Raw genomic sequence first — 13,853 nt, forward strand, 5'->3', positions numbered from 1 at the left:
ACCGTGAGATGGAATCTGATTATAACATCACCATCACTGCTACTGATGAAGGCACTCCATCGCTGTCATCCTCTAAAATAGTGCATTTAATGGTGGCTGATATTAACGACAATCCACCTTCTTTTAGGCAACAATCATATAGAGCGCATATTACAGAAAATAACAAACCAGGTTCTCCTATATGTTCCGTATCTGCCACAGACCCAGACTGGAGACAGAATGGGACGGTGAATTACGCACTATATCCTGGCGATGTAGACGGCACTCCAGTGTCCTCTCTGCTATCTATTAATGGAGATACAGGTGCCATTCTCGCAGTAAGGTCATTTGATTACGAGAAGTTGAAAAGTTTCAAGGTCCAAATCATTGCCCGAGATAACGGGTCTCCTCCGCTCAGTAGCAATGTTACTGTCAGCGTAATGATAGCAGATGAGAACGATAACACACCGCAGATACTATACCCAGCTCCTGAGGGAAATTCTCTAATGACTGAGATGGTGCCCAAAGCTGTGCAGGGGAACTCTCTGGTCTCCAAGGTTATTGCAGTGGACGCGGACTCAGGGCAGAACGCGTGGCTTTCTTATCACATCGTTAAAGCTACTGATCCAGGACTTTTCACCATCGGCACACACAGTGGAGAGATCAGGACGCAGAGAGACATTTCTGAAAATGATGGCATGAAACAGAACCTAATTGTGTCCGTGAAGGATAACGGTCAGCCCCCTCTATCAGCAACATGCACAGTGTATTTACTTATTTCTGATAATTTAGCGGAGATCCCCGAGCTGAAAGACATGTCTCAGGATACTGGATCTAAACTAACCACTTATTTGATTATTGCGCTGGTGTCTGTTTCCACCTTCTTCCTGACTTTTATTATTATTATCCTGGCTGTGAAGTTTTGCCACAGGAGAAAGCCTAGACTTTTGTTTGATGGTGCTGTCGCCATTCCCAGCGCTTATCTTCCTCCAAATTACGCAGACGTGGACGGCACAGGAACTCTTCGCAGCGTCCGCAGTGCTTATAATTACGACGCATATTTGACCACAGGATCGCGCACCAGTGACTTTAAATTTGTGAGATCTTACAATGATGGTACTCTTCCCGCCGATATGACACTCCAAAAGACGACTTCACAAGACCCGTTTGGACCATGTGATGACACAGATTCCTCTCAGGTAAAATGAAATCCTGGCATTTTGTCCACTTTGCATGATGTGACTCAGGAATACATCCCTCTCTCACTCGCGTTCTCTTTCTCCCAATATGTACCAATAGAACGTGTGAAAAAGTGACAAGTGAAATGTTGTTTTTTTGGAAAATATATGTTCATTTTGATTTTGATGAAGCAACATGTCTCAAAATGTTGTCATGTTGCTGGAGGTTTGAGAATGAAATGTTGGCCCAATGCAGGACTGAAGCCGCTCAACAGTATGGGGTCTTCCTTATTGTGTTTTTCATTCTTTGGTGCACCCAATGTGACAGGTCTGGACTGCTGTTTGGTTAGTTTGGCACTCAGACTCTTCTACTATGTAGCCATACTATTCTAATGCAGAATGCAGTTTGGCATGGTTTTTCTGAAATATTCAAGGTCTTCCTTGAAAAAGTTATCATCTGGATGATGGCATAGTTTGCTCAAAAATAAATAATTTAGCATTAATTTAGCCTTTCCAGATGGGCAAGCTGCCCATGCTATAGGCAGTAATGCACCCCCAACACCATTATAGATGTTTCCTTTTTAATAACAAGTTGGATGGTCTCTCTCCACTGTAGCCCTGATAATGTGAAGTCTGGTGTTTTCCAAAAGTGATTACACATTTTGAGTGGTCTAACTACCAGGCAGTTTTCCACTTTACCTCAGTCCATCTTAAACGAGCTCAGGCCCAGATAAGACAGCTGCATTTCTGGGTTATGTCTTAATAGGGTTTCTTCTTTGCATGGTAGAATTTTAACCAGCATTTGTGGATGTAGTATAAACCTGTTTTCATAGACAGTGGCACTGAATGGTTTCCTGAGTCCATAGACTGACTTTCTTTGTAGAAACTGGTCAGTTTTTAATGCAGTGCCATCTGAGGCTCTGTAGATCAGGGCCATCCAATATTGTTTTTCAGACCTGTCCCTTGTTTGCAAAGATTTCTCTGGATTCTCTGATTTTAATGATATGATGTATTACAGATTATGAGATCCTTTTTTTTGCAATTTCACTTTGAGGAGCATTCATTCTTATATTGTTGCACTATTTGCCCACAAAGATAGCGCCACACCATTACTTCTGAGAGATCCTGTCTCTGGGATACTCTTTTTAAACCTAATCATGGTGCCAGTTAGCCTAATTAGTTGTTCCTACCTGTGATTTATTTTGTGTTACACTTCTTATCCAGCTTTTGTCGCCTCCTTTTTTGAGACATTTTGCTGACATCAATTTAAAAGTCAGTGTATCATTTTCATGAAATAATCAGAGTTGTCAGTTTCAACAGTTGAAATGTTGTCTATGTCACTTTTGCAACTAAATATGTGTTTGAGAGATTTGCAGATCATCCCATTTGTTTTTATTTACATTTTACACAACGTTCCACCTTTTTGTGGAAACTGGGTTGTACATGCAAAGCCACCTATTCAAGTTATGTGCCAAATCAAGCTATTATTCCCCAGTTTTGAATTTCACATGGTTCGTTTGTTGTGGTTTTTACAACAAAATTATACCACATGCTTTTAGATGACTCCACAGAACACTTTACTTTTATAATGCATTTGTGGATCCACATGTAATATGTAAAGATCTTCAATAATGTTTTTTTTTTATAAGTGTGCTTAGTGTCTATTTTGGTCCGAACAGTTGCCCTTTTTCTTGCTATGTGTCCTCCAAGGATGTGCATCAGAGATAAATTAAGGCCCCCAGATAGTTGATAGATTGTACTAGTAGCATCTTCTTGTCTTGGATTCATTGCCATCGGGGCTGTAGGCGTTTGCTTCTGTAGAAGACCAGACTGCAAAGATATTGGTATAGAAATGTTTTGGATTGCAGTTTCTTGTAAATACTGAAAGTGTCGCTGTTGACCATGTAAATTGAAAGGCAATTTCACACGAGACACAGCCCCCCAGCCCCCAGTGACGCGGTCAGTGAACACTGAAAATGGTGGAACAATGATGTGGATTATATTATGTCGAAAGTGATTGTCTATCTCTCAGCTGGAACGATTCCTTTGTGCTATATGTGATTATTAGCTATTTTTTCTGGAATTAATGCATCATTGGACTCGTTGTTTCAAAAGAAGATGCTGAACAAAGGATTACTGGCGGCTTGCCTCATGCTCTTCCTTTACCTGCTTGTCATGGTGCACGGTGTGAAGGGAGACGTGAGCTATTCTGTGCTGGAGGAGATGAAACGAGGATATGTTATCGGAAATATTGGGAAAGATCTTGGACTGAATGTGAAGGAATTATCTGCTAGGAAGGCTCGAATTGACACTGAAGGTAATCGCAAACGTTTCTGCGATATTAATTTAGCTAGTGGAGAACTGACTGTCGCCGAAATGATGGACAGAGAGAGCCTCTGCAGGGAAAAACTCTCATGCGTTTTGAAATTTGAGCTGGTGCTAGAAAATCCATTGGAGCTTCATAAAATTACGCTGCATATTCAAGATATAAACGATAATTCACCAGTCTTCCCCAAAGACGTGATTAAATTAGAGATCAGGGAATCTGCAGATAAGGGAGCGCGTTTTCGAATGAGTGAAGCACACGATGCAGATATAGGACAAAACGCGGTGCAGAACTATGTGCTAGAAAGCAATGAACATTTTGCTTTGGCTGTGTCTTCAAATAAGGACGGTAGGAAGAGTCTTGAATTGGTTTTGGACAAAGAGCTTGATCGTGAGCGGCAGCAGGAGCTAACTTTAATTCTCACTGCCATTGATGGAGGCATTCCACCTAGATCAGGCAGTGTGCAGATACACGTCACTGTACTGGATGCAAATGACAATGCTCCAGTGTTTACCGAGGAGGTGTACCGAGCAACTCTGCCTGAGAATTCACCAGTGGGCACATTAGTGACTAAAGTTAGTGCAACTGATTTAGACGAAGGAGTAAATGGGGAAGTGACGTATGAGTTTAGCCGAGCATCTTCCTTGGCAAAAAACGCGTTTACGCTGAATTCTAATACTGGTGAAATTACAGTCAGTGGACCCATAGATTTTGAGGAAGAATCCATATATGAGATACAAGTTGAAGGGAAAGATGGATTTGGTCTGTCATCAGACACAAAAGTCATTATAGAGCTTACAGATATGAATGACAACACACCAGAAATATTTCTAAAATCACTTAATAGCCATATTCCCGAGAACGCACCGCCTGGCTCAGAAATTGGCATCATTAATGTGCAAGACAGAGATTCTGAGAGTAACGGAGAGGTCCGTTGCGTCATTGGGTCAAATGTGCCCTTCAAACTTGTTCCATCTATTAAAAAATATTATTCCCTTGTGACCACTGATGAACTAGACCGTGAGGTGTTGTCTGATTACAACATTACCATCACTGCTACTGATGAAGGCTCTCCGTCACTTTCATCCTCGAAAACAGTCCACTTAACGGTGGCTGATGTTAACGACAACCCGCCTGTTTTCCTGCAACAATCATATAGGGCGCATATTACAGAAAATAACAAACCAGGTTCCGCTATATGCTCCATTTCTGCCACAGACCCAGACTGGAGACAAAATGGCACCGTGAATTACGCACTATATCCTGGCGATATAGACGACACTCCCGTGTCCTCTCTGTTGTCTATTAATGGAGACACAGGTGCCATTCTCGCTGTAAGATCATTTGATTATGAGAAGTTGAAAAGTTTCAAGGTCCAAGTCATTGCACGAGATAACGGATCCCCTCCGCTCAGTAGTAATGTCACTGTCAGCGTAATGATAGCAGATGAGAACGATAACACACCGCAGATACTATACCCAGCTCCTGAGGGAAATTCTATTATGACTGAGATGGTGCCGAAAGCTGTGCAGGGGAACTCTCTGGTCTCCAAGGTTATTGCCGTGGACGCAGATTCAGGGCAGAACGCGTGGCTTTCTTATCACATCGTTAAAGCTACTGATGCAGGACTTTTCACCATCGGTACCCACAGTGGAGAGATCAGGACGCAGAGAGACATTTCTGAAAATGATGGGATGAAACAGAACCTGATTGTCTCCGTAAAGGACAACGGTCAGCCCCCTCTATCAGCAACGTGCACAGTGTATTTACTTATTTCAGATAATTTAGCGGAGATCCCCGAGCTGAAAGACGCGTCTCAGGATAGTGCATCTAAACTAACCACTTATTTGATTATCGCGCTGGTGTCTGTTTCCACCTTCTTCCTGACTTTTATCATCATCATTCTGGCTGTGAAGTTTTGCCACAGGAGAAAGCCCAGACTTTTGTTTGACGGTGCTGTGGCCATTCCAAGCGCTTATCTCCCTCCAAATTACGCAGACGTGGACGGCGCTGGGACACTTCGCAGCGTCCGTAGTGCGTATAATTATGACGCATATTTAACGACAGGATCGCGCACCAGTGACTTTAAATTTGTGAGATCTTACAATGATGTTACTCTTCCTGCTGATATGACACTCCAAAAAACGACTTCACAAGACCCGTTTGGACCATGTGATGACACAGATTCCTCTCAGGTAAAAGTAAACATTGGCTTTTTGTTCACTTTGCATGATGTGGCTCTCTCGCTCTTTTCCTCTCTCCCCCAATATGCCCCAATAGAGCATATGAAAATTGACAAGTGAGATGTTATTGTTTTTTGAAAAATATATGTTCATTCTGATTTTGATGCCATGCAGTAATATGTTAGGGACATGTTTACCACAGTGTAACTTCACCTCTTCTGGAGATTTGAGAATGAAATGTTGTCACATCTGGCCTGATGCAGGACTTCAGCCATTCAACACTATGGGGTCTTCCTATTTGTGTTTTTCATGTCTTGGTGCACCCAATGTGACAGATCTGGACTGCATGCTGGCTAGTTTGGCACCCAGATTCTTCAACTATGGAGCCATACTGTTGTAATATGTGCAGAATGCAGTTTGGCATGTTTTTTCTACAAGGTCTTCCTCGAAAAAGTTGTTGTCTGGATGATAGCATAGGATGCTCAAAACCTGTATTGCTTGAGTGGTTGCTCAGAAATAAATAATTTAGCATTAATGTTGCCTTTCCAGATTTGCAAGCTGCTCATGCAGGCACTGATGTACCCCCATACCATCATAGATGCTTCCTTTTTAACATTGCACTAATAACAAGTTGGATGGAAATTACACATTTTGAGGGGTCGAACTATGGGAAAGTTTTCTGCTTCGCCTCAGTCCATCTTAAACAAGCTCAGGCCCAGTTAAGACAATGCCATTTTTTACATTTTGTCTTAATAGGATTTCTTTTTTGCATGGTAGATATTTTTAACCAGCATGTGTGGATTGAGCATCAACCTGTATTCATAAGCAATGGTCTTTGGATGTTTTTCTGAGTCCATACACTGATTTTCTTTGTAGAAAAAGGTCAGTTTTTAATGCAGTGCCACCCGAGGCTCTGAAGCTCATGGCCATCCAGTATTGTTTTTCCGCCCTATCCCTTGTTTGCATACATTTCTGATTCTCTGATTATTTTAATTATATGATGTATACATTATGAAATCCCTTTTTTGCCATTTCACATTGAATAACCTTAATTTTTATATTGTTGCATTGTTTGCCCCCTCACAAATACCTTCACATCTTTACTTCTGAGAGATTTTGTCTCTCTGGGATGTTCTTTTTAAACCCAGTCATGGTGCCAGTTAGCCTAATTAGTTTTTAAATGTTCCTCGTAATTTCTTTAGTGTTACACTACTTATCCAGCCTTTGTTGCCCCCTCCCTACGTTTTTGAGACATGTTGCTGACATCATTTTAAAAAAGAGTGTATCATTTTCATGAAATTATCAGATTTGTCAGTTAGAACATTTGACATTTTGTCTATGTCCCGTTTGCCACTAAATATGGGTTTGCAAGAATGGCAGGGCAACACATTCTGTTTTTATTGACATTTTACACAACTTTCCAACTTTTTTGGAAACCGGGTTGTACATGCACAGCCCCATATTCAAGTCATGTGTTGAATCAAGGTTTAGTTAGGTTAGTTTATTGTGGTTTTTGCAACAAAATTATACCCCATGCTTTTAGATGACTCCACAGAACACTTCACTGTTAGAATGAATTTGTGGATCCACATGTAATTTGTAAAGATCTTGAATAATGTTTTTTTTTATAAGTGTGCTTAGTGTCTATTTTGGTCCGAACAGTTGTCCTTTGTCTGGCTATGTGTCCTCCAAGGATGTGCATCAGAGATAAATTAAGTCCCCCAGATAGATTGTTTGATAGATTGTATCTTCTCTTAGTTTCATAGACATTGTGGCTGTAGGCGTTTGCTTCTGAATATTACCAGACTGCATAAATGTTTGTTTATGAATGTTTTGGATTGCAGTTTCTTGTAAATACTGAAAGTGTCGCTGTTGACCATGTAAGTTGAAAGGTAATTTCACATGAGACACAGCCCCCAGTGACGTAGACACTGAACAGTGGAAATGGTGGAACAATGATGTGGATTATGCTATGTCGGAAGTGATCGCCTATCTATCAACTGGACCGACTCCTTTGTGCTTTATGTGATTATTTACTGTTTTTTCTGGAATTAATTCATTGTTGTACTAAGTTGTTGGAAAAGAAGATGCTGAACAAAGGATTCCCAGTGGCTTGGCTTACGCTCTTTCTTTGCCTGCTTGTCATGGTGCACGGTGTGAAGGGAGACGTGCGCTATTCTGTGCTGGAGGAGATGAAACGAGGATATGTTATCGGAAATATTGGAAAAGATCTAGGACTGAATGTGAATGAATTATCTGCTAGGAAGCCTAGAATTGACGCTGAAGGTAATCGCAAACGTTTCTGCAATATTAATGTGGGTACTGGAGATTTGACCGTCGCCGAAATTATGGACAGGGAGAGCCTCTGCAGGGAAAAACTCTCTTGCGTTTTGAAATTTGAGCTGGTGCTAGAAAATCCATTGGAGCTACATAAAATATCACTGCATGTTCAAGACATAAACGATAATTCACCAGTCTTCTCTAAAGAGGTGATTAAATTAGAGATTAGCGAATCGGCGATGAAAGGAGCGCGTTTTCGAATGAGTGAAGCACACGATGCAGACATAGGACAAAACGCAGTACAGAACTATATACTAGAAAGGAATGAACACTTTGTGTTGGCTGTCTCATCAAACAAAGGCAGCAAGAAGAGTCTTGAGTTGGTTTTGGACAAAGAGCTTGATCGTGAGCAGGAGCAGGAGTTAACTTTAATTCTCACTGCCATTGATGGAGGCATTCCACCGAGATCAGGCAGTGTGCAGATACACGTCACTGTACTGGATGCAAATGACAATGCTCCAGTGTTTACCGAGGAGGTGTACCGAGCTACTCTGCCTGAAAATTCACCAGTGGGCACATTAGTGATTACAGTTAGTGCAACTGATTTAGACGAAGGATTAAATGGAGAAGTGATTTACGAGTTCAGCCGGGCATCTTCATTGGAAAAAAATGTGTTTACGCTGGATTCTAATACAGGTGAAATTACAGTTAGTGGACCGATAGATTTTGAGGAAGAATCCATATATGAGATACAAGTTGAAGGGAAAGATGGATTTGGTCTGTCATCAGACACAAAAGTAATTATAGAGCTTACAGATATGAATGACAACACACCAGAAATATTTCTGAAATCACTCAATAGTCATATTCCCGAGAACGCACTGCCTGGCACAGAAATTGGCATCATTAATGTGCAAGATAGAGATTCTGAGAGTAACGGAGAGGTCCGCTGCGTCATTGGGTCAAATGTGCCCTTCAAACTTGTTCCATCTATTAAAAAATATTATTCCCTTGTGACAACTGCTGAACTAGACCGCGAGATGCAATCTGATTATAACATTACCATCACTGCTACTGACGAAGGCACTCCATCTCTTTCATCCTCGAAAACAGTCCACTTAACGGTGGCTGATGTTAACGATAATCCGCCTGTTTTCCTGCAACAATCGTACATAGCGCAAATTATAGAAAATAACAAACCAGGTTCCCCTATATGTTCCGTGTCTGCCACAGACCCAGACTGGAGACAGAATGGCACAGTGAATTACGCACTATATCCTGGCGATATAGACGGCACTCCAGTGTCCTCTCTGCTATCTATTAATGGAGATACAGGTGCCATTGTCGCAGTAAGGTCATTTGATTACGAGAAGTTGAAAAGTTTCAAGGTCCAAGTCATGGTCCGAGATAACGGGTCTCCTCCACTCAGTAGTAATGTCACTGTGAGCGTAATGATAGCAGATGAGAACGATAACACACCGCAGATACTATACCCAGCTCCTGAGGGAAATTCTCTGATGACCGAGATGGTGCCAAAAGCTGTGCAGGCGAACTCTCTGGTCTCCAAGGTTATTGCCGTGGACGCAGACTCAGGGCAGAACGCGTGGCTTTCTTATCACATCGTTAAAGCTACTGATCCAGGACTTTTCACCATCGGCACCCACAGTGGAGAGATCAGGACGCAGAGAGATATTTCTGAAAATGATGGGATGAAGCAGAACCTAATTGTCTCCGTGAAGGACAACGGTCAGCCCCCTCTATCAGCAACGTGCACAGTGTATTTACTTATTTCAGATAATTTAGCGGAGATCCCCGAGCTGAAAGACGCGTCTCAGGATACTGGATCTAAACTAACCACTTATTTGATTATTGCGCTGGTGTCTGTTTCCACCTTTTTCCTGACTTTCATCATTATCATTTTGGCTGTGAAGTTTTGCCACAGGAGAAAGCCTAGACTGTTGTTTCACGGTGCTGTCGCCATTCCCAGCTCTTATCTCCCTCCAAATTACGCAGACGTGGACGGCACTGGAACACTCCGCAGCGTCCGCAGCGCTTATAATTACGACGCGTATTTGACCACGGGATCGCGCACCAGTGACTTTAAATTTGTGAGATCCTACAATGATGGCACCCTTCCTGCTGATATGACTCTACGAAAAACATCCTCTCAAGATCCGTTCGGACCTTGTGATGAAACAGATTCTTCCCAGGTAAAACAAAAATAATATCCCTAACTTGTTTAAATTATGCATGACGTGACTTAAGACTTGACCCCCTTCCCACCAATGCCTCACTGACATCACATATGTGATATCAACTAATATCACTCACATTTTACAGTTTGTCTTAACTCTCCATTTAAAAGATGTCACTTACAGATATTGGAAAGTACCATGTTGTGTCTTTTGTGTTGTCAAAATGTAGTGCCTACATCAACTTCCACTATAGTTGTGCCTTATCACTCGCGTTATAAGTTTGACCTGGTTTCTTGAGGTTACTACAACTGAATTATAGCCACTGCATTCTTTTGCATTACTTTACACACCGCTTGACTTCTACAATTCACTCGCAAATGCAATCGTGCTTCGTATAGTTTCTGATTAACTAATCTGTCTGGATCTGTGTTTGTGCTGGTTTGAGCACCTGTCCTTTGACTTAAATACTTAGATATTTTCCAATGCTATGAATCAAAGACGAGTCACGGAACTCGGATGAGTTTTACGTTTGTCCTAGGGGTGTGTTTTTGTTTTGGTTGATATGGCTACCCATGTGACCGTAGTTGTTTTCTTCCCTGGAAAAAAAACACACTACAGCATTTCGATTTTTGGATGTCTTAGGATTGCAGTTTCTTATAAATACTGAAAGTGTCGCTGTTGACCATGTAAGTTGAAAAACAAATTCACGTAAAATACATCTCTCCTCCCTGTAGTGACGCATAAACGTAACAGTAAAAACGGTGAAACAATGGTGTAGATTATGCTATGCCGGTAGTGTTTGTCTTCTTTTTTCCAGCTGTTACGACTTATTTGTGCTTTACTGGTTATTTTCTGAATGTGTTGAATTCATTCGTCATTTTACTGGATATTTCAAAAGAAGATGCTGAACAAAGGATTACCGTCGCCTTGCCTCATGCTCTTCCTTTACCTGCTTGTCATGGTGCACGGTGTGAAGGGAGACGTGAGCTATTCTGTACTGGAGGGAATGAAACGAGGATATGTTATCGGAAATATTGGAAATGATCTTGGACTGAATGTGAAGGAATTATCTACTAGGAAGTCTCGCATTGACGCTGAAGGTAATCTCAAACGTTTCTGCAATATTAATTTAGCTAGTGGAGAACTGATTGTCGCCGAAATTATGGACAGGGAGAGCCTCTGCAGGGAAAAACTCTCATGTGTTTTGAAATTTGAGCTAGTTTTAGAAAATCCATTGGAGCTTCATAAAATGTCACTGCATGTTCAAGATATCAACGACAATTCACCAAGCTTCCCCAAAGAGATTATTAAATTGGAGATACGCGAATCTGCAGAAAAAGGAGCACGTTTTCGCATGAGCGAGGCACACGATGCAGATATTGGGCAAAATGCGGTACAGAACTATATGTTGGAAAGGAATGAACATTTTGTGTTGGCCGTCTCTTCAAATAAAGACGGTAGGAAGAATCTTGAGTTGGTTTTAGACAAGAAGCTTGATCGTGAGCAACAGCAAGAGGTCACTTTAATTCTCACTGCCATTGATGGTGGCATTCCACCGAGATCAGGCAGTGCACAGATACACGTCACTGTACTGGATGCGAATGACAATGCTCCAGTGTTTACCGAGGAGGTGTACCGAGCTACTCTGCCTGAGAACTCACCAGTAGGCACATTAGTGTTAAAAGTTAGTGCAACTGATTTAGATGAAGGAATAAATGGAGAAGTGACGTATGAGTTCAGCCGAGCGTCTTCATTAGCAAAGCAAGCTTTCATATTGGATTTTAACACTGGTGAAATGACAGTAAGTGGACCAATAGATTTTGAAGAAGAATCCATGTATGAGATACAAGTTGAAGCGAAAGATGGATTTGGCCTTTCCTCAGACACAAAAGTCATTATTGAACTTACAGATGTGAACGATAACACACCAGAAATATTTCTGAAATCACTGAATAGCCACATTCCCGAGAACACACCGTCCGGCACAGAAATTGGCATCATTAATGTTCGAGATAGAGATTCTGAGAGTAACGGAGAAGTCCGCTGCGTCATTGGGTCAAATGTGCCCTTCAAACTTGTCCCATCTATTAAAAAATATTATTCCCTTGTGACCACTGGTGAACTAGACCGTGAGGTGCAATGCGATTATAATATCACCATCACTGCTGCTGATGAAGGCACTCCGTCACTTTCATCATCGAAAATAGTGCAGTTAACGGTGGCTGATGTTAACGACAATCCGCCTGTTTTCCTGCAACAATCATACAAAGCGCATATTACAGAAAATAACAAACCAGGTCTCCCTATATGCTCCCTGTCTGCCACAGACCCAGACTGGAGACAGAATGGCACAGTGAATTACGCACTATATCCTGGCGATGTAGACGACACTCCAGTGTCCTCTCTGCTATCTATTAATGGAGATACAGGTGCCATTATCGCACTAAGGTCATTTGATTACGAGAAGTTTAAAAGTTTCAAGGTCCAAGTCATTGCCCGAGATAACGGGTCTCCTCCGCTTAGTAGCAATGTTACTGTGAGCGTTATGATCGCAGATGAGAACGATAACACACCGCAGATACTATACCCAGCTCCTGAGGGAAATTCTCTGATGACCGAGATGGTGCCCAAAGCTGTGCAGGCGAACTCTCTGGTCTCCAAGGTTATTGCCGTGGACGCAGACTCAGGGCAGAACGCGTGGCTTTCTTATCACATCGTTAAAGCTACTGATCCAGGACTTTTCACCATCGGCACCCACAGTGGAGAGATCAGGACGCAGAGAGATATTTCTGAAAATGATGGGATGAAGCAGAACCTAATTGTCTCCGTGAAGGACAACGGCCAGCCCCCTCTATCAGCAACGTGCACAGTGTATTTACTTATTTCAGATAATTTAGCGGAGATCCCCGAGCTGAAAGACGCGTCTCAGGATACTGGATCTAAACTAACCACATATTTGATTATTGCGCTGGTGTCTGTTTCCACCTTCTTCCTGACTTTTATCATTATAATTTTGGCTGTGAAGTTTTGCCACAGGAGAAAGCCTAGACTGTTGTTTGATGGTGCTGTGGCCATTCCAAGCGCTTATCTCCCACCAAATTACGCAGACGTGGATGGCACTGGAACTTTGCGCAGCGTCCGCAGCGCTTATAATTATGACGCGTATTTGACCACGGGATCGCGCACCAGTGACTTTAAATTTGTGAGATCCTACAATGATGGCACCCTTCCTGCTGATATGACTTTACGAAAGACGTCCTCTCAAGATCCGTTCGGACCTTGTGATGAAACAGATTCTTCCCAGGTAATATAAAACATTATCTCTCGCTTGTTTTCATTGTACATGACGTGACTCAATAATATACTCCACCCCCCTCCCCCAATGCCTCATAACATCTAAAAACACTAACATTTTACAGTTTCTGTTTACTCTACAAATGAAAGATGTGACATGCAGATGTGGGAAAGTGATATGTGGTGTTTTCTTTGTGGTGCACAGCTAGTGCTAAGCTTAAATACAATGCAACTTTCTCAATTGTTTTGCCTTATCACTCTTGTTATTACTCTCCAGTTTTGAGGTCGATATTGTTGGTCCTCTTGAGATCACTACAGCTGAATTACAAGCATACTGGATTCTTCTGGATTAGGCAACTTTAAATTACTTGACTTTTAGAATTAATTTGTAAATAAGTTTGGGATGTGTATAGTATTA

The 13,853-nt window shown here is 41.8% G+C and overlaps 3 protein-coding genes across 7 annotated transcripts in view; all 3 read left to right on the forward strand.

The window, feature by feature from the left end:
- Positions 1-13,853, forward strand: part of pcdh2g28 (protocadherin 2 gamma 28) — a 197,058-nt gene that overhangs the window by 15,921 nt on the left and 167,284 nt on the right. Inside the window, exon 1 of one of the 4 annotated variants that reach the window (XM_042073686.1) lies at positions 2,813-5,678. The exons of the other annotated variants lie outside the window; for them this stretch is intronic. Within the exon in view, the coding sequence (XP_041929620.1) occupies positions 3,276-5,678 (2,403 nt within the window). The 5' untranslated portion in view covers positions 2,813-3,275. Of the gene's footprint in view, positions 1-2,812; positions 5,679-13,853 lie in introns of those variants that run through there. 4 annotated transcript variants of the gene reach the window in all.
- Positions 1-13,853, forward strand: part of LOC121693914 (protocadherin gamma-A2-like) — a 32,705-nt gene that overhangs the window by 13,010 nt on the left and 5,842 nt on the right. The window lies entirely within an intron of this gene.
- LOC121693918 (protocadherin beta-16-like) lies at positions 7,349-10,229 on the forward strand. The gene has a single exon (XM_042073781.1). It carries the CDS (start codon positions 7,754-7,756, stop codon positions 10,169-10,171), a length of 2,418 nt encoding a protein of 805 aa, XP_041929715.1. The 5' UTR covers positions 7,349-7,753; the 3' UTR covers positions 10,172-10,229.

Source organism: Alosa sapidissima, chromosome 20 (assembly GCF_018492685.1).
Source record: "Alosa sapidissima isolate fAloSap1 chromosome 20, fAloSap1.pri, whole genome shotgun sequence".
In the NCBI taxonomy this organism is placed as follows: Eukaryota; Metazoa; Chordata; class Actinopteri; order Clupeiformes; family Clupeidae; genus Alosa; species Alosa sapidissima.